The sequence below is a fragment of the Muntiacus reevesi genome, chromosome 22 (assembly GCF_963930625.1).
Source record: "Muntiacus reevesi chromosome 22, mMunRee1.1, whole genome shotgun sequence".
NCBI lineage: Eukaryota > Metazoa > Chordata > Mammalia > Artiodactyla > Cervidae > Muntiacus > Muntiacus reevesi.
In genome coordinates this window covers 42,050,394-42,071,722 of record NC_089270.1, presented here as the reverse complement: position 1 = coordinate 42,071,722, position 21,329 = coordinate 42,050,394, and the positions used below count along the sequence as shown (strand labels likewise).

Sequence of the window (21,329 nt, the reverse complement as noted above, 5' to 3'; positions counted from 1 at the left end):
TAATTCCAGAATATTTTCTTTGACTCATAAAACAAAAAAAGAAACTCTGTACTCACAAGCTGTTACATTTGTTTTTCTTAATTTTTCTTAAGTAAGAGACTTGGGGCTTCCCTGGTGCTCAGATGGTAAAGAATCTGCCTGCAATTCAGGAGACCAGGTTTAGTCCTGGGTTGGGAAGATCCCCTGGAGAAGGGAATGGCTACCCACTGCAGTATTCTTGCCTGGAGAATTCCATGGACAGAGGAGTCTGGCGGGCTACAGTCAAGGGGTCGTTATCAGTTACATACGACTGAATGACTTAACACTTTCTTTCAAGAGACTTGTATGGTCTTATTTAAGAATAAAAGTCTTTGTGACATGGTAAAGACTATCTCTACTAATAAAAAATGACCTACATAGGACTCTGAGCTTCCACTGCTCGGAGGGGACTCAGGTTTGATCCCCAGGGACCTGGAATCCCACATGCCATGTGGTGTGGCCAAAGAAAAAGAAATAACCTATGTGATGAAATAATATATAACATATGAACAAAATAATAAATTTAATAAGAAGAATCTTTTACTTTTATTATTAGTGATATATGAATGTATATAGTTTTGTTGTAAAAAAAAATTTCAAAAAATAGGTGTAATAAAATGTATAAAAGCCTCTAGTTCACACCTTCCTTTTCGAAAGTAAGTTCTGTTACCAATTCGGGTATATGTTCTTCCAGACCTTATTCTTTGTTTTTATATACTGACCCTCTAGCCTCACAAGTAGGTTCTTTAGATCAGAGCAGATAAAAGCAAACTAATAGTTACAGAGCCATACTTTATGTGTATTTTTCAGTAACTTTTTTTTTCCCCACTGTTAACAGTAATATACATATTTTAGGACTCTTCCTATATGAGTACATACAGATACAGGAATACTGCATATTAAGTAGGGAGCCTAGTTAACTAAGATAGTTGAGGAGGTAAGGAAATTAAATGAATTCTTCCTTTTTAGTTGGCAGGATCTTGTGGCCAGTGGGGTGGTAGAATATATTGATACTCTTGAAGAAGAAACAGTGATGCTTGCAATGACCCCAGACGATTTACAGGAGAAAGAAGTAGCTTATTGTTCCACATATACACACTGTGAAATTCATCCATCAATGATTCTTGGTGTCTGTGCCTCTATTATTCCTTTTCCTGATCATAACCAGGTTGGTACCAGTTTTTAACTATGCTCTGTGAGGAATTGGGGGGGAAGTAGAATAAAAATTAGAAATCAGTCTATAGTTTTTTCTGAAAGAAAAGCCTTGTAGTGTAAAGACTATGGATTACAGCATTTAATATGCTTATTCTTATGTTTGACTCTTAAGAGCCGTAATTGCCTTATTCCAGAAAAAGTAGAAATTTTACCAACCATATTTTTGATTTATGAAGTACCCTGTAGAGTCTGTCGATTTATTTAGAAGTAAATAAATTTTCATTGATTCTACTTTTCATTTCTACTTTTAGTCCCCTAGAAACACATACCAGTCTGCTATGGGTAAGCAGGCTATGGGGGTTTATATCACCAACTTTCATGTTCGTATGGATACCTTGGCCCATGTTCTGTATTATCCTCAAAAACCACTTGTGACTACACGGTCTATGGAATATCTGCGATTTAGAGAGCTGCCAGCAGGTATGTTCAGTTTTGCTCTACATTTTGTAAGATCTGCCCTGGTTAAGGCATTTTTGTGGGTGCTTTGAAGGATTAATAAAATGCATATGACACAGTCTCTGTTCTCATAGAATTTACAATGTGGCAGGAAAATATGAGCACAATTAAATAAAAGGTAAATGTGTGGAAAGTGTTACAATGGAGATATAGATTCCTTTGGAAGCACAGAGTGAAAGAAATGACTGATTTCTATGGGAGTCTAGTGCCCATTTCACGGGGGAGGTAGCATTTTCACCTAGAGTAAAGTTGATGAAAGGGTAATTGAATTTGAGAGATGGTTTGAACTAGGGCCTGGATGCATGAAGGCAGCTGTCACTACATATGTCAGTTTAGTATGGCTGGAATGGAAATGCATGGGAGTGATACCTGATCTCATGAGATGGAGACAGCGGGTTGGATTTTATTTTGAGAATGAAAATGTCTAGCCTTTTTGAACAAGGAAGTAATACAATTGGAAGTTTATTTTGAATGTCATTCTGGCTACCACCTAAAAAATAGAGTCAGATATGGTATTAAGTAGGGAGATAACTTAGAGGTTCTTGCAGTGGTCTAAGTGAGAATTGGTACAGTTCTTACTAAGAAGTGAAAAAGTATAAGGGGTTGAAACACCTGTTGGAATACATTTGATAGGACTTGATTACTGATTGAATGTGAAATTATGAAGAGCGGGAAGAAAGGAATTGGAAATATTGTTGGTCTTCTTGGCTTGGGTGATCTGGCAGAGAGAGAGACTCTTAATAATATTGGGAGCATGTTAGGAGAAAGAAGAGGCTTTGTTTTTAAAATTAATTTTTATTGTAGTATAGTTGGTGTACAGTATTGTGTTAAATTCTGCTCTACAGCACAGTAAGGCAGTTACACATACATCCACTCTCTTTAGGTTGAAAGAAGAGGTTTTAGAGGTAAGATAAAACAAGTTCAGTTTTTGACATGTTGGTTTTGAGTTGCCGCCACAACATCTCAGGAATGATCTTCCAACAGTGAGTTGCAAATATAGTTAGAAGAAATGTCAAATCAAGAGCTGTGAAGTTTTTGATATGTTAATGATAATTATAGATGATTGTGAAATTGCTCAGGGAAAATTCAGAGTGAGAATAAAATCAGAGACAGCCAGAACTTTGGGAAAAGAAGTCAGGAGAAGAGATTTGAGATGGATCTGATAAGGAGAAAACCCTGGAATTTCCAGGAAGAGATTTCAGAACAACAGTCTCTTGAAATAGTGTAGAGAAATCTGAAGAGTATAAGAGAGTTGAATATAAAGGAGACAGCATGGTTCTTCTGCACAGTTGTCATCTTACCATATTATTAGCAGAATTTTGGCTTTGACTAAACATTATTTAGTAAAGTGTACCTTGTAAATGGCTTTAAATCATTTACTGTAATATGGGATCTAGCATTTTGATAGCAGAGTCTCACAGTTTAGAATGATTTATTTTCAGAGTCCTCCACAAGGGGTTACTCTTGTCTAGAAAAAGAAACTAGAAAAACAAAATCTGTTACTTTGTCTGCAGTGTGCCCTTATCTTTGGTCTGTGTTTGCAGTGCAGTGTTTTCTTCCGCATTTAGATGATACTTTCTTTATGGCTAGAGAAGAAAAGAAATATTGGTGGAGGATTGAATTTGAAATAAAATGTTCCTTTGGCACTGATAAAAAGTGGTGAGGGCATGGCTGGTAGGGACCACACGCCTTTCAGTTTTGTTACTGCGTCATGCCTTAATCTTGTTAGCTATTTAAAAACTTTATTTTGAGATAATTTAAAGCTTGCAGAAGAGTTGCAAGACTGTTAATAAGAACTCGTGTATACTGTCCATCTAGACCTCCGGGTTCACATGTTACCACACTTGCATTGTTCTTTCCCTTTCTTTTTCTTCCTAAACCGTTTGAAAGTAAGTTGCAGGCATGGAAGCCCCATCACTCTAGTTTCTCAGTGTATATTTTCTAAAAACAAAGACGTGCTTCGCAGTACATCTGTCACCATCAGGGGGTCAACACTGGTCCCCATCTAATCAGCAGTCCCCCAGTGCAGATTTTGCCAGAGGTCCTCATAGTGTCCTTTATGGGCCTGGGGTCTGATCCAGGGTTCTGCCTGTCTCTTTAGTCTGAAGCAGTTCTTTGGTCTTTCCTTGTCTCTTACGACCTTCACATTTGTGAAGAGTCCAGTCAAGTTACTTTATACATTGGACTCAATTTCAGTTGGACTGTTGTTTCCTGTGGTTTATATTCAGATGAATTCTTGTCAGGGCTAACAGAAGTGGTGCTTCAGTCTCAGGGCATCGTGTCAGGAGGCATATGCTGTGTCTATGTCCCATTGTTAGTGATTCTAATTTTATCATGTAATTAAGATAGTGACTGTCAGGCTTCTCCACATTTTATTAATTATTAGTATTGTGTATTTGCCCAGTTCTGTTCAGTCACTCAGTCATGTCCGACTCTGTGACCCCATGGACTGCAGCATGCCAGGCTTCCCTGTCCATCATGAACTCCTGGAGCTTGCTCAAACCCATGTCCATCGAGTTGGTGATGCTGTCCAACCATCTCATCCTCTGTCGTCCCCTTCTCCTGCCTTCAATTTTTCCCAGCATCAGGGTCTTTTCCAGTGAGTCAGTTCTTTGCATCAGGTGGCCCAAGTATTGGAGTTTCAGCTTCAGCATCAGTCCTTCCAATGAATATTCAGGACTGATCTCCTTTAGGATGGACTGGTTGGATCTCCTTGCAGTCCAAGGTATTCTCAAGAGTCTTCTCCAGCACCACAGTTCAGAAGCATCGGTTCTTTAAGTGCTCAACTTTCTTTATGGTCCATCTCTCACATCCATACATGACTATTGGAAAAACCATAGCTTTGACTAGACGAACCTGTGTTGGCAAAGTAATGTCTTTGCTTTTTAATATGCTGTCTAGGTTGGTTATAGCTTTTCTTCCAAGGAGCAAGTGCCTTTTAATTTCATGACTGCAGTCACCATCTGCAGTGATTTTGGAGTTCCCCCAAAAAAAACAAAGTCTGTCATTGTTTCCCCATCTATTTGCCATGAAGTGATGGGACCGGTTGCCATGATCTTAGTTTTCTGAATGTTGAGTTTTAAGCCAACTTTTTCACTCTCTCTTTCACTTTCATCAAGAGGCTCTTTAGTTTCTTTTTGCTTTCTGCCATAAGGGTGGTGTCATCTGCATATCTGAGGTTGTTGATATTTCTTCCAGCAATCTTATTAAGTAAGTAGTAAGTCTCTGTTAGAAGATACTTTGAGAGGATGTAAATATCCCATTTCTTATCTCACTTTCAGCCATTAGTTTACTGTGTGTGTTTCCAAATAGTGATCTTCTAATTTTATCATTCTTTCCTTTTTGATGCTGAAATTGTCCCAGATTTTCCAGTGAGAGCATCTTCAAGATGACTCTGTTAGGTCCTCATCATTCTTTAAGCACTTCCTTACCTTTTGTCTCATCTTGTGCTTTTCTTCCCCTAAACTTGGACTTGAGCGTTTCTTCTTTCAGTGAAGGATAGTGTGTGGAAACCAAAATCTGGGTGCTGGGCTTAGTCCTTGGTATTAGAATGTAATCATTTCTAGGTCCTCTCAGCTGCCAGAGCTAGGAAAATATGTGTGTGCATATACTTCTCTCACTTCTATTTTTATATCTATATATACTAAAGAACTGTGAGTTTATACCGTATCTCCCAGTACAGCACTGTAATGTTTATTTTAGAACTCCATTCTCTGACAGAAACCTGGCTCCCATTGTCCCCACTCTGTTGAGTTATTTGCTACGTCTGTTGACGTAACCAGTCTCCTGACCCTCCTGGCTAAACAGTTAGCTCTGTCCCTGCCTAATATGCCAGCTGCATTGACCAAATTCTGATCTCCTTAAGGGGAAGGGGCAGATTGGGTTATCTTAAGTGATCTTTTGATTAGTGTCATTCCTATTTCTATATGGTACTGTTACCTTGGATGGTATCTTCTAGGCACAAAGATCCTTGTGACAGAAGTTCACCTTGATTTAAAGTGGGTCAGGGTACTTAGAGCTTCCTTAGTGCTGAGCTGAGGTTTGAAGTGGGTGGGGACAGAGTCACTGAAAGGGTTTGAGCCTGACCGACAGATGAATTGTAATCCTAGGTTTCACATGTTGATAGTCTTTGAGATAACAGATAATGTTTTAAAAATTACTGATATTTTTTGAGCAGTTTGTGAAATACCATCCAAGGTACTTTACACATATTATTTCTAAGCATCATAAAAGCTTTGTGATGTTTTTTCATCTACAAACTGCCTCAAAGCTTTTGTGATGATTAAATGGTTACATCCACTTAAAACTCAAGGCTTTGTGCCTAGCACTTAATAAAGGAGAAATAAATGTTAGCTGATTAGTAATAGTGGTGGTTGTATCCCCTTTGTTTTACAAATGTGGAGACAGGATCAGAAAGGTTATTTGCCCGAAGTTGTACAACTTATTTTGTAAACCCAGAATGCAGACTCTGGCTTTTTTTTTTTTTTTTAAGACCAGAAATAGGTCTTTCCCCCATTTTCCTTTTTTGTTCTCTTTTCTCTTCACTACACTGTTTTTTGATTTGGGGCTTTTAAGCTAAGAAGAAAGTATTAGAGATAAAATTCAGAAGTTTACTGTTTTTAGCTAAATTTAGCTGATCTTTCAGACTTGCCTGCATACCTTGGATGAAGGTTGTAGGATGGAGGGAGTTGCTTCCTGGGATGTAGTGGATATAGCGTGTGTGGGCTGTCAGGGGTTGTCACAGCAGAGGAGGAAGGCCCTGCAAGGGCCAAGACCGTTTAGCACCTACCGGCTGTGTCACCTGGAAGGAGGGAGGGCCGTAGGGAGCACGTATGTCGTGAGGATGTGCCAGGGATGTCCTGCCCATTCCATGGATCGTAAACGTCACGTAAGTCCTGCTGCTGGCTTCTATAGCAGTAGGAGCACATCACATCTCCCAAGACCCTGGGATTTCTGCAAATTGTCATCTATCTTCAGATCCCCCCTACCTTGAGGATCCTGCATCTCTATGTGCTTTCTCTGCGTTATACAGCTTGACCATGTTGATGGACACTTAGGTTGCTTCCATACCTTAGCTACTATAAATAGTGCAGTTGTGAACATTGGGGTGCATGTATCTTTTTGAAGTCGCATTTTCATCTTTTCTGGATGTATGCCCAGGAGTGGAATTGCTGGCTTATGTGGTAACTCTTGTTTTTGTTTTTAGTTTGCTGATATCTTGTTGAGGATTTTTTTGTCTGTATTCGTACTGTGTTTGTGTCTGTGTTCATACAGGCATACTGGCCTGTAATTTTTCTTTTTTGGTATCTTTCTCTGGTTTTGATATCAGGGTCATGATGGTCTCATAGAATGAGTTTAGCAGTGTTCTGTCCTCTGCAGCTTTTTGGAATAGTTTCAGGAGGATAGGTCTTAATTCTTCTCTAAATGTTTGATAGACTTCACCTCTGTAGCCATCTGGTCCTACTCTTTTGTCTGTTGGAAATTTTAAAATCACAGCTTCAATTTTAGTACTTGTGATTTGTCTGCTCATATCTTCTAGTTCTCCCTGGTTCAGTCTTTTTCTAAGAATTTGTCCATTTCTTCTAGGTTGTTCGTTTTATTGGTGTATAGTCACTTGCAGTAATCTCTTCTGACTCCTTGTGTTTGTGTGGTGTCAGCTGTAGCTCGTCTGTTTTCATATCTAATTTTTGATTTGTACCCTCACCTTTTTTTTCTTGATGAGAGTGGCTAAAGGTTTATCAGTTTTGTTTGTCAGTACTTGATATTTTAAGTCTTAAGGTCTCATCAGAAGTAGTTTTGGCAGTAGCACCTAAGTAAAATGGAGGTAGAAAGATGCTACCCCTTTTCTTTGTAGTGTAAGGAGAGGCTCTAGGTGCAGAGCAGGCTGCAGAGAGAGGAGCAGGGCGGCGCCGGGTCAGACTTGTCAGGAGACAAGAGCTGGGACTCGACTCTGTTGCTTATTACCTTTGACATCATGGATAAGTTTTATTTTGTTAGATCTTTCTAATAATGCAAATAATAATATTGCCTTGTTTATGGCACAGGGTTGTAGTGAGAATCATGAAACCTGGTTGGGGGAGGGACTTTATAAATATGCGGTTACAGGTATATAATCACTGACTAGAAAGTGGATACATTGGGAGTGACTACTATTGGGATTTGCTCATATTAAACATTTAACCATCAGAGTAGCTTTCTCACAGATTGCTTTTCCATGAGGAGTAGACTTTGACAGTTACCATGGTGAAAATATTTGCAGTAAATATAGTTAAATAAGATAGGTTTAAAAGAAAGAGGTGATTTTTCTTTGTTTCTCTTGTGATGCTTTAATGTTTGCTATTGAATATACTACAGGTATCAACTCAATTGTAGCCATTGCATCATACACTGGATATAATCAAGAAGACTCTGTTATCATGAATCGTTCAGCTGTGGACCGAGGCTTTTTCAGGTCAGCTATTTATAACAGTTTCCAAAATACAGATATCGTGGAAATACTAATATTTTAATTTTTTTAAAAAGTGTTTTAAAAACAGGTGTGGAAATGTCCCTGGTGGTCCAGGGTGCCTCCAGTGCAGGGGGCATGGTTCCCCTGCTTGGGGAACTAAGGTCCCACGTATCATGTGGTCCAGCCAGAAAGAAAAAAAGGTGTGACTTGTGTGTGTCCAAAGTTTTTGGTGGTTTTGAATGTCAGGCAAGAAGAAATTTTGATCTGACAGCAGAGAAATTTTTCTGTTAAGATAGGGAATCTGTCTCCATTCATAAAACTTTGTGGATACCTGTCAGACACAGGTTGTTGTATCGTTGCCTGTATGGAGGTTAAAGTGGTGAAATCAGTGTCCTACTCCAGAACGTGGAAGGCTCGACTGATGGTCCTGAGCAGCTAAAGACGTTGCTGCTTGTATCTGAGTATTTTCAGGCACTAATATTTTATTTTATTACTTTTTTTTTCTTATTTTTTCAGGCACTAATATTTTAGTGCCACCCCCCCCCCCACCTTTTAATGCCAATAAATATTTGCATTTAGATAATATAGAAGTATCTAAAGAAGGAATAAAGATAAACCTAAGAGTTTTAGGGCCCTTAAATTAACTACTGTTAAAATTATAGTATGCTTTCTTTTTCAGCCTTATTTTCTGTTATTCAGTTTGATTATTGTCAAACATTAATCACAAATCCATGGCATGTGAAAATTGGTTAAAAAACTGAGAATTTAGAAGAGAGGATAGATTTTTTTCTGTATAGTTGTCAGAGGATATTAGACCAGAGGTGGACATTATAGCTTAATATCATAAATTTCTCACTAGAAATACTGGGGCAGATCCTGGGTGACCATCTATGAGGGTTGTTATGGGAGGGGTTCTTATTTTAGGTCAAGGGTTGGACTTAGTTTTCCTGTTCACACAGTTCAAGCTGTGTTAAGGATCAAATGTTACATGGGTGACCTGTGTAATAGCTCTTAGGACTTAAGTTTGACCCTTTATACAGTTAACTCCTGTCTTAGATTCATAGTTTAATTGCTATGGTTAAAATTACCAGATATCAACTAAGTAAAAATTATTGGTATGTTCTCAGTTGTATTATTAAAGGAAAATAAAGTTCACTTTAGAACCATGTATTTTTAGGTCTGTTTTCTATCGATCATACAAAGAACAGGAATCTAAGAAAGGCTTTGATCAAGAAGAAGTTTTTGAGAAGCCTACACGTGAAACTTGCCAGGGTAAGTGATACTGACAGTGAAATTATGGAATTCAAAGTTAACTCCTGATTAGTTTTTCTGGGTTTTGTCTTCCCACCCTCCTTTTTGCAGTGTGGGAGTATGTTTGCTTGTCATTCTTAGAGCTTATATTTAAGGAAATAGATATATTTGCCAGAAGTCTTTACACCTGGAGTGGGCTTGCTATAGTTCTTCTATTCTGCTAGGTCCTGCATTGAGGAAGGGATTTAGGAAAGTAGAGAGGCCATGTAATTGCATGGGACACACCCAGCCTCGTTCTCATTTGTACCATGCCCTTTCCCTTAGTTTATGTATTTGCACGGGAACTTCCTCCCCTCTTCACATTCTGATGTGACTGTAGTGTTTGTCTGGCCACAGTATATGTATATATTTAGCAGATAAATAATGAGAGAATGTCTACAGCTTTGTTTCTTCTGAAAACCTCACATTTATTTTCTAGTTACTATTTTTATAGACATTTATAAGCTGTATACAGCTTTTGGGATGAATGGGATGGTCCCAGGGAATATCTGCTACAGTTTTGGCTTCTAATAGTATTGCATGAAGTAAATTGTTGTTGTATTCCCGTTTCCTGTGGGTGCTTCTATGTAGTAGTGAACTGATTTTCCATGGAGTTAAGGTTACAGTTTAGATTCAAGTTTTCTGTGGGAGATTTTGTATAGAGGACATAGATAACTCTTTCTCATGTAATATAGGGAGCAAAAGATGGCAACACATTTTTTCAAAGTCACTTAGCAAATGGAGAATCTTGATTTTCCAGTACTCAGTCCAATGCTTTTTTTTAAAGTTCAGAATCGTTTGTAATGTTTGGAATAAGGGCATGTTACAGTAACATGTGTTAGACATTCCTATGAACTTCTCTCTGGTTAAAACTGATGTATATATTTGCTTTTTAATCTTTTTGAGAGAGGGATTATGTGACATTTTAAATACTTTTCTTTATGGTATTACATTTCAGAAAATTCTCTTTCTCCTCAGGTATGAGACATGCTATTTATGACAAGCTGGATGATGATGGTTTGATAGCTCCTGGAGTCCGTGTCTCAGGAGATGACGTTATTATAGGCAAAACAGTCACCTTGCCTGAGAATGAAGATGAATTGGAGGGCACTAACAGACGCTATACAAAGAGAGACTGCAGCACGTTCCTCAGGACCAGTGAGACGGGCATCGTGGATCAGGTCATGGTGACGCTCAACCAGGAAGGGTATAAGTTTTGTAAAATAAGGGTAAGTGTAGCTTTGTCATATTGTTGTTTGTAGAAAGTAAACCAGAATGACCTAACTAACTTATTTTTTTGTGAATTCAGGTACGCTCTGTTAGAATTCCACAGATTGGAGACAAATTTGCTAGTCGACATGGTCAAAAGGGTACTTGTGGTATTCAGTATAGACAGGAGGTAGGTATCTTTCATCACCTCTGACTCACAGTTTTATTGATCATTTTATTAAAATGTGCTTTAACTTAAGAGCCCAGAGGCAGTTAAAGGCTTTACTTTTAATTGTAGTGCTGAACAAGTAGGTGAATATCTATGTTGAGGGCTTCCCAGGCGCTAGTGGACAGTGCAGGAGACATAAGAGCTGCAGGTTCGATCCCGGATTGGGAAGATCCCCCGGAGGAGGGCATGGCAACCCACTGTAGTATTCTTGCTTAGAGAGTCCCATGGACAGAGGCGCCTGGCAGGCAATAGTCCATAGAGTTGCAAAGAGTCAGACATGACTGAAGCAATTTAGCATGCATACTATGTTGAACAGAGTTTAGGACATAGAAGAATTCAGATGAAGGGGAGTTAGTTCTAGTTCTGTAGCTAAGAGATTTAAGTTTTTAAAGTGTCTTTTAAAAAATTCCTTTATAGGATATGCCTTTCACCTGTGAAGGTATCACCCCCGATATCATCATAAATCCCCATGCCATCCCCTCTCGTATGACCATTGGTCACTTGATTGAATGTCTTCAAGGGAAGGTAAGAGATTTTCTTTACAGATATAGGTCTCAAATTGATGTTTCTTCCAAAGTGTTAGGTGATTTCTGTCTTTCTGAGCCAGGGTACTGTGGAAAAAGCCAGTGTGACACTTACTTTCCTGCTTTTAAATTGGTTTGATTATGTCTGTCTGTCTTTTTGCAAAAATTTGCAAAGTTACGACTAAAAATTCTTGCAAAATTTACTATATACAGTCTTTGAGTGTATGGTTATTCTTTTGATTGGTTCTTCCTTATAAGTGATGGTTAGTTCATTGTGACACTAATGGTTTTATAACTGTGATATTAGCTGTGCATGTGTCTTTCAGTGGAGGTTTTCTGTTTTTAAGGATCTTATTAAGGTGGAGTAGCTACAGCTTAACACATGGATGACTTGGTTTTAAGGATTAAAATGTCATCTTCCTTAAGTCATAGGAAGTATTAAGAGTCACATTCTTTTTGTATGTGGTCTCACAGAGAGCTTCCTATTTGAAGGCTTAATAGGTAGTTTGTTCCATTTTATGTAAGATGCTAATAAAATGCACCTTATGATGTTATAGCTTTCTATAACAGATATTTAAGTTAATTTGTAATCTTACGTTCAAAATCTTCCCTTTTTTTTGCACTCTTGCACAATTTTAATTCAATTCTTGCAAAACCAAAGTAGGTGAGTCAGTGACAGTGTTAACAGGACATATTCAAAGATATCCAGAAGCCAGGAGTAGAAGTGAGCTGGAATGCTCCTTATGGTGACCTCAATTCCATGACCCCAACCTTCCCTTTCTTAGAAAGGTTTTTTTTTAACCTGACTATATTTGTATTAACATAGACTTCTAAAGAGAGACAGAAGCAACCAAACACTGCTGTTCTTTTTAAAGGTATCAGCTAACAAGGGTGAAATTGGTGATGCCACGCCATTCAATGATGCTGTTAATGTGCAGAAGATTTCTAATCTTTTGTCTGATTATGGCTACCATCTCAGAGGAAATGAGGTATGTTTGCTTTTACATTGGTAATTTGTTAAGTATACTCTTTTTTTGCACATGTGTTATTTCATTCTTAAAAAAACAAATCTTTCATTGAAGTATACCGCATACTTCAAATATATACATAAACCATAAATGTTCAGGTTGATAAATTTTCACAAAGTGAAAGGTGTGACTGGCACCCAGATCTTGAAAAGAAAATGATCAGAATCCTTTTCTGCCTGATGCTCTCTTGTGTCCCTTTCCAGTCACTACCTTCATACCCCAACCCCAAGGTAATTACTCCTTTTATAGCGTAGATTATTTTAGTCTGTTTTCATTTGTATAGAAATGGAATGTATAGTATATGTACATATATTCTTTGAACTTGTTTAATAATTTTAAGTCTGTACTTCAAAATCTGCTTGTTTCAGGTCTTATACAATGGATTCACTGGTCGAAAAATCACATCACAGATTTTTATTGGCCCCACTTATTACCAGCGTTTGAAGCATATGGTGGATGATAAGATTCATTCTCGTGCTCGGGGTCCTATCCAGATTCTTAATAGACAGCCGATGGAGGGTAGATCTCGGTAAGAGAGCTGCATCATTGATCTTATATAAAAGCATGGTTCTCCTATTTCTTGATTACAGGATCCCAAAAGGCTTTTGTGTGGGAGCTGGTATCTTTTGATATTTATCATGTTAGAAATTAAAACTGAGAAAGGTTTAAAATATTTATGGTTTAAAAAATAATAGTAACAAATCCATTATACATTAACATGAATAACATTTTAAGTGAAAAATATTTTCCAGATAAATTTAGTGATAAGTGACATTGGTTTATCTTTTTGCAAATCTTCTTAATGAACTGGTTCATGAGAAGATAGCTAGATTCTTGATTCTTGTGTTTGCTTCTGCATTTAATCCATTGCAGGATTTTATTTTTTATAATTAACTATGTGACCTCACACATAGTTATGGTTGGAAGGGAAGAATATTTTAGTAATTTTCAGGTGACTATGGATTTTTTTTTGATGCTGCATAGAGGGACAGGTTGTCCTTTCTGAAAGGTTAGTTGTGATGTAGAATCTGGAACCACTTAAGTGAATCTTTTATATTGAAATCCATTGGCCTGTCTTGTACTTTGTATCTTTTATACTTACATAGTTTCGTAGTCTCGTAATTGGTTATTTGGAAAATATTTTCATTGAGTTGTGTAGATTTTTACATGTTGTCACATTTCATTATACCAAAAGAAATTTCACATTTGTGAATATCACCACCATGTCATCAGAAAGTTTTTAAGTATTGGGAAGTTATCAAGCTCAGAGTGTTGGATAGAGGTTTTCTTTTTCTAAAATTCTCCTTTTTGATTGAAAACTCAATTTTTAATAATTTACAACAAATATTTAAAATTGTTTTCCTTGAGTGAAAAAAATGTCTGCCAAATATCTTAAGGCTGAATTAACATAGTTGGTGCTAATGTTGGCAAATTAACATAATTGGTGTCAGCTGTTTTTTCAAGTATAAAAGATATTCCATGATAAAAGTGACTAGTTCAGAATTGTGCAAGCACTTTCCTTCAAGACCACCATCTTTAGTATACAACTAAAGTGCCTTATGAGAACTCATTTTATCAGAGTTAAAACTAGGTACTCAGGGGTCAAAGTTGAATAAAACTAATCATTTTTTAAAACTGCTTCATTAATGACATTGTTTATATAAAACTGGTTTTCTCACCCTTCAGATACACTGGAGAATATGATTGCTAGTAAAGTATGGTTCTGCTCACCTGATGTGTTCAGGTGCCAGGAGTTTGTTCCGTTACTTTTGCAACTGTCAGTGCAAATGTCAACACAGTGAAAGAAGCAAATGTCATTAGTATTACTGTAAAAACAGATTTCACCCTCCAGAGTCCACAGACCACACTCTCAGAACTCCTGCTTTAAAAGATAGGAAAGTTATAAAAGCAATCACAGTACCTCCTTAATATTATTAAATATCTAGTGTTTAGATTTCCTTGACAGTTGCATAGTTTTTAAAAAATGTTTGTTGGTTTCAATTAGGATACAAATAAGGCCCATGCTTTGCAGTTGATTGATACATCTCAAGTTGTTTTCCTTAATCTATGGGTTACCCTTCAACTTTTTTTCCTTGCACTTTATTTGTTGGATTGTTTGTCATGGAGGGTTTCTCACAGACTGGATTTTTTGAATTGTGGGATCTTAGTTCTCCAACCAGAGTTTGAACCTGGGTGCCAGCAATGAAAGCACCAAGCCCTAACCACTGGACTGCCAGGGAATTCCCTCTCACAGTTTGGATTTTTGTTGATTGCACTCCTGGGCTGTGTATGCCTATTTCTTGTAAATAGCTAATTGGATCTAGAGCCTTGATGAGGTGAAGGGTTTGTGTTCTTTAATAGTAACACTTAAAAGGCAGTATTCAAAATTGTATACTTTCCATATCTGGTTGTTTCTCTTTTGTGACTTTAGTAGCTATTAATGATCATTAATGTTCATTACCTAAAACCTTTAATTAAATAGGGATTGCAGACTGATGAGATTCTAACTTTATCATTCCTTCATTTATTGGCTGGGACAGTTTCATAGAGAGAAATTTTGTTTCATCATCCGGTTACCTGCTGACATAGTTCATATAGTAAAAGACATGATAAATGCTTGATTCTTTCCTTTTATTTACCAGTTTTCAAAATGATGAGTAGGTTACTTAGTATCCTCTAAAGCTGACCAAGTGTTTTGTTTTTGGTAATATCATTAGAAGCTCTTTAGTCATATGTATTTTATGTATATATATATTTGTGTGTGTGTATATATATATTCCCATGAAACCATTCTTTATCTTTTACATAGAATAGTAAGGAAGCCATCACCATCTACTTGCCTGGCCAGCAGAACAATGCATTTCATTTCACTTACTAAGCTGGGGAAACCTGTAACTGATTCACCTGTTCTTTCCATTACTTGTTCCAATGTGCATTTATTGTTTCAGGTTTGATTGCTTGGGAGTCTCATTCATGGAGAAGCTACTTTAGATTAACTTTTATTATTAAATTTTTAGCATACAGATGAATTCAAATAAGTTAAATGATAATCTTACAAGATTTTATTCTGTATGTCATTGTATTTTATTTAAAAAATTATATGCTATACTTAAGAAACTAATGTGTTTACTCTGTTTGGGGACCTTCTAGTGTACATCAAATAGTTGGTAGACTTCTTAGCCTCCTAACCATGTTGACAGGATACAAGAATAGAAAAATTGGAGTCTAGTTCTCATTCTTTACTAATGTTACTTTTTATGCTTGTCATTAGTCAAAAATGATATTGATAACAGAAAATCAGTACAAAATAGCATGTTGTTTTTTCCCGTAATAGTGATGGTGGCTTGCGTTTTGGAGAAATGGAACGAGACTGTCAGATTGCCCATGGAGCAGCCCAGTTTTTAAGGGAAAGATTGTTTGAGGCATCAGATCCGTATCAGGTTCATGTTTGCAATCTTTGTGGAATAATGGCAATTGCTAACACCAGAACCCACACATATGAATGCAGGGGCTGCCGAAATAAAACCCAGGTATGTACAGACATTCCTGGCAGTTATTGTCTATTCAGGACATGACCATGTTTGCCTTATCATCCAGGCAGATTTAGTGTGGTGAACAGATTGGTGTTTTCACAATTGTGGTACCATTTTTCTATAAGATTCCTGGTTTTAAATGAAGAAAAAGATATCAGTTCTGTTTTTCTAAAAACTAGTTTAAGTTTTAGCATGGCAGTTTCTCTAAGTTGTTCATCTTTTGGAAATAATAAGGTCTTGTACAAGGAATTTTAAACAATGAGGTTTTTTTTTTGTTTTTTTTTTAAACTTTTCATTGAGAAGGGTGAATATAAATTAAGTCTGACAGAAAGGGTAAAATACCAAAGCCTGTTAGGAGAAAGAGCCACCATAGGCCAAGGTGATAGGATGAGTGTTAGCAGCCCACTCATTTGTTCATCGCCTCTAGTACCAAGTCTGTGGCTTTTCCGGGGGGTAGGGAAGTGGGGTTATTTCAGTACAGCTTTGCTAATTGCCTCTTTTTTCTCCTTCCCCAGATTTCTTTGGTTCGAATGCCTTACGCGTGCAAACTGCTGTTTCAGGAGCTCATGTCGATGAGCATTGCACCTCGAATGATGAGTGTTTAGCTCTTTTAAAACATCTTTGTGTCTTGTTTCTATGATACAGCTTAAAAAAATTTTTTTTAAACAAAAATGTACTGTGCTGTGAGAAAACACACTTTATTTGTTTTGTTTAATGATATGCATGCTTTTCTTCTGTAAATAGACAATAAATTTTTGTAGATAGTCTTGGTGTGTTATCTTAATTTTGTATTTCACTGTGTAAAATCAGTGAATATAGCTAAAGTGTTAGTGGACTGGATGAAAAGAAACTGGTTACTAGGCAAGAACAGGGGGCTGTAGTTACTGATGACTACTTTTAGCTATGCAGACTAATACATTCTGCAGGTTTACAGCTCAGCACCTTCACCTGTTTAAAAAAAAAAGATAAAAGTTAGTTACACATATGGATATGGTTTGATTTTCTAATTTTGAGGTAGTGTAGTGTTTCCAAATAAATAAAGATGTTAAAATGTGGGGATAAAGAATGTGTGAGGATAAATTGATAATGGTGGATGGTGGGAGTGCTCTTTGCATTTGAACTATCTGTATATGATTTATAGATGTGGAAGGTGATTTTGTTGTACTGGTCCATCTGTAGGAGAGGGACCTTATTATAGAACTGGGAGAAGCACATTTCATAGATGAGCAAGATAAGCTAGAGAGAGACTAAGGAACTTTCCTTTGTCTTCCAGTTCTTATTCAGAATTGAAAGTGGAATAATCAGTGGCAGAGCTGATGCCTCTGAGCTACTGCTGTCTGTTCCATCACTTGGCTTTACATATCTTGGCTGAAAAGAATCTGACCAAACACATCTTTACTTCATATTTCTTCCTTTGATACCACAGCTGAGTGGTCCACACAGTGGAATGGTTTTTACAAATGCTCACAATAAATTTTGTTTTTATTTTTGGCTTAAGAAAAAACCAGTTCAGACATCAGTCTAGCATACTATATAAATGGAAAGTAGCATGACTCTCATTGACAGTGAAGTGGATAGAGGCAGAATAGAATTGAATACCTGCCAATATACTCTTTCAGGTTTTTTCTTATAAAAGCTCAAAGTGAAGGACCACAATTGTCTACAAATCACTTCCTTTTAAACGGAAATCTAATAGTCACAACATCAAGGAAAATGCGGTGAAGATAGATAGAAAGTTATGGAAAATATAAACCATTCTAATCAGGTTTGAGTTTTGACTCTTACATGTAAGATAAAGTGAAAGCACCTAAGTCATAATAATAGCATTCCATCAACCACTGAATGTTGTTTTGGAGCCATGCACTCTAAATTTTGATTACATACTTAATGCCATTTCCTTGTGGATTCCTAACATCAACAGAATTTCATTAAGAGCTGTCTGATACTTTTATACTTGTTTTTGTGCTTTATTAAACAGAAGCACTAAGGAAGCAAATGTTAATCGCTCAGTCGTATCTGACTCTTTTGCGACCCCATAGACTGTAGCCCACCAGGCTCCTCTGCCCATGAGATTCTCCAGGCAAGAGTACTGGAATGGGTTGCCATTCCCTTCTCCAGGGGATCTTCCCAACCCAGGGATCAAACCCAGGTCTCCCACATTGCAGGCAGATTTTTTACTGCCTGAGCCATAGGGAAGCCCAAACAAAAGCACTAGTCATTTTTAAATGCTTATGAGATTTATTAGCTACCTTTTTTCACTGGTATTTCATGTAAGGCATCAACCACTGTAATTTTTGCTGATGCTGAAGCCTGTCCTTGGGAGTTGGATGCATGGCACTCATATTCTCCGGCGTCTTCCTTACTAAGAGGAGATACCTGTGAAAGAAAAAAAGATCTTCAGTTTCTCTGTGGTGGTCATCTTTTTCCAGTGGCCTCAATTAAGTCATTTCATAAGTTTCCTAACATGACCAAGGGGGTTCATGGCAAAGATGCTGCTAGAAATAGTACTAGTCCTGTGCTAGGAGTAATTATGTAGCTATCAAATGCTCTGCCAGGAGGACTCCTACTATGAGAAAAAGCCATGGACAACTTTAGATCACACTGCATAGGTTAAAAACAGGATAGGTGCACATATCCTTGTTTGAGGGAGACCCTGGTGTAGGGTATGTGATCTAAGAACTAGGGACACTAGCCTTGCATGTCCATGGCTATCAAAGATCAAGTAAAATAAAGTAATAACTGATTAAGGCTTGGGTCATTTAGTTCCCTTTTGCTTTGAACTCCTGGGGGGCAAAAATTGGTTCTCATTTATTTGGTCGTTTCCAAAACATCCTAATAAACTCCAGCTGGTTGTTTTTTGTCTGTTTCCTCTGAAAGAGAAAGCTGCTCTGTGCTAAGACTGTTCTAAAGAGATGTGGAGGCGCAGGCGAGTGCTTCGAGCCTGGCAGGACTGGCACCTCCAGCAGGATTGCTGTGTCTTAATTCTAAGGGTGAAGCACTTGTCAGCTTGGTACTCACCAGCACCCAGCCAGTGACTTCATGCTTCTCTGGACCTCCCCGGGTCTGAATGGCCAGATTGTCTCGGTCGCCAGGCAAGAGTTCTGTTCTTTGAACTCCATAGTGACCCCTTTTTACCTGCAAAAAAAGCAGGGAGGTGGGGGAACAGTCTGAGTTCTCAGCACTGAATCATTAACTTGGAAGTGGCCAGTATTTCTAGAATTGCACAGGGTATACATCAGAATTTCTAACTGGATTAAACCTAGCAGTTTCCATATTACTCTCTCCTCCATACTTACATAGAATATACATTCTCTTTTATTCCTTCCTCTAAGCTTGTATACTTAAAATTAATGTATTTTTTTGCATGCTTGGGGAATATGAACTCGTACTTTCCTGCCACTGGCTGCCATCATTCACTCAAACCCTTGTAAATTCTGCTTGTCAGCGTTGGGCCTTGTTTGCCATATGCCATTTTGACAAACAGTCGCCGTCTTAGGTCTGACACTTGGGACCTTGTGTAAAAGCGCAACTCCTGCAGCTCTTCCCTAACAGCCTCATCAATAGAAAATAACGAGTCCAAAGCCGATACCATTACTCTGTTCGGAGGGCTAAGGGTTTGTTAATCAAATGATTTACTAAAAGGCCTGAGAGCAAAAATGCCTGTCAAGTACAAGCTGTCATTGTTCTCTTACAACAAAACTTGCTGCATATACCTGTGCATGTCATGATGAGATTCAGAAAGAGGAAGAAAAAACTCAGTTTCCTTGGCTTGAGGCCACTAGTGAATACTTCTACTTTCCTCCCCTCATTTTTTAAAAAGGCAAACTTAGTATCTGGTCATCATAGAAACTTTGGAAAATATATAAAGATTCACAAAACAATAAAATTTGCCCATAACCTCTCCATACATATACATTTAGCATAAATTTCTAGAAGCAGAATTGTTGAGACACAGAATATAAATATTTTAAGGCTTGTGATAACGATAGGTTTAAAAATATATATCAAAGAATACATGAGGCAATGTTTATTTCCATCCCAGGCCATCTTTAAGAATTAGGTTGATGTTTATTGTTATTAACCTTTGTAATTAGAAAGATGGATTTACATTCTCAAATAGGTAGTTTTCCTTTCCTCTTATAATTAAGCAAATCTTGAGTTAGACCACAGTACCTACTTTTTTTTGACACTTTACATCAGATTTGCTTCTCTTACTTGTGAGCCCACTGCCACCACACAGTTACTAAACTTGTCTCAGCATCAAAACCACCCTTTTATTTTCTGCTTCATAACAGCGGGATTGGCACTCTGCAAACCATGTGGAATCTAGGCTAACTCCTACTCTATAAAAAAAAAAACCCTAGGCGTTACTGATCTGGAGTGGCTGGTTTTCACCTGTTTGCTTTTTTCCCCCTGAAAGTCCCCATTTTGCCACTATTAGAGAAAACTAGGTATCTGAGTAGTTTCCTCAAATGAATTTTATAAAGGTAAATACATTTAGTAGGCCTCTTCTTCCCTTCCCTTCCCGAGGTAGCTGGCAGAAATGGTTTACACTAGTGCAGATTCTGAAGCAGTTACTTAAAAATGGTTTTAAATAATGACTTTAAGTATTAATTTGATTCAGTGGTTAAAGTAATATGTCTCTGGTCTTGATATTCAGAATTCTTTAAGGATTTTGTATGTGACCAAAAACAGAAAAACACTACTGCATCAGATAGTGAATCTTGGCAACTGAGCTGTTTGTCCTCAGCTCATGTAGCTCTCAGGAAACAACGTTCTCTGCCAATTAATGACTCACTCTGTACCAAGAAACTTTTAAGTACTTGATTGTAAAATGAATACCTATATTCAACAAAACTCATATTTAGTTAACAGACTGTAAAAGTTTTATACCATGTAGAAAACACAGAAGAAGTACAAAGAATTTTTACACGGAAAATTTTTTTTACAGCAAACTCCTTTACTGCATTACTTACATAAGGGGAACTTGTTGATAAATACATTTTCAGTTTGAGAAAAAGATGCAGGCTGGGCTGACAGAAGTTCTACATATGTGCCATGGACTGGAGGTTTGTACAGCAGAAAAAACCGCCTAGAAGTCACTGCTCACCACAGACTCAACTAGGGGGAGACCCAGATGGGAGAGACCCAGATAGTCACCTCAGCCCTCTCCAGTTGTATTTCAGCTGCAGCGAGCAATAACTAAGAAAAAGCTGCCAATGACTGCGGAATGATGCATTAGTCTGATTCCTACAGGTTGATAAGCTTCAAGCATTCGCTGAATTTCAGGGATCTTTTATGCAGCTTAGAACATATTTGCTGTGCCTTTCTGGTGAAGTTTCAGAACTTTAAGATGAAATAGAATCTGTAACTATTAAA

At 37.5% G+C, this 21,329-nt stretch overlaps 2 protein-coding genes across 2 annotated transcripts in view; one reads left to right on the top strand and one right to left on the bottom strand.

Moving 5' to 3' along the window:
- The window catches only part of POLR2B (RNA polymerase II subunit B), a 44,629-nt gene extending 27,912 nt beyond the window's left edge, over positions 1 to 16,717 (top strand). The window contains exons 16-26 of the mRNA XM_065914674.1: positions 988 to 1,186; positions 1,485 to 1,653; positions 8,044 to 8,140; positions 9,315 to 9,409; positions 10,406 to 10,656; positions 10,737 to 10,826; positions 11,283 to 11,390; positions 12,265 to 12,378; positions 12,786 to 12,946; positions 15,752 to 15,947; positions 16,466 to 16,717. Of these exons, the coding sequence (XP_065770746.1) occupies positions 988 to 1,186; positions 1,485 to 1,653; positions 8,044 to 8,140; positions 9,315 to 9,409; positions 10,406 to 10,656; positions 10,737 to 10,826; positions 11,283 to 11,390; positions 12,265 to 12,378; positions 12,786 to 12,946; positions 15,752 to 15,947; positions 16,466 to 16,555 (1,570 nt within the window). The 3' untranslated portion in view covers positions 16,556 to 16,717. The remainder of the gene's footprint in view (positions 1 to 987; positions 1,187 to 1,484; positions 1,654 to 8,043; positions 8,141 to 9,314; positions 9,410 to 10,405; positions 10,657 to 10,736; positions 10,827 to 11,282; positions 11,391 to 12,264; positions 12,379 to 12,785; positions 12,947 to 15,751; positions 15,948 to 16,465) is intronic.
- Positions 16,625 to 21,329, bottom strand: part of IGFBP7 (insulin like growth factor binding protein 7) — a 76,194-nt gene continuing 71,489 nt past the window's right edge. The window contains exons 3-5 of the mRNA XM_065914677.1: positions 18,969 to 19,085; positions 18,200 to 18,326; positions 16,625 to 16,898 (exon numbers count right to left, since the gene is read on the bottom strand). Coding sequence (XP_065770749.1) covers positions 16,879 to 16,898; positions 18,200 to 18,326; positions 18,969 to 19,085 — 264 coding nt within the window. The 3' untranslated portion in view covers positions 16,625 to 16,878. The remainder of the gene's footprint in view (positions 16,899 to 18,199; positions 18,327 to 18,968; positions 19,086 to 21,329) is intronic.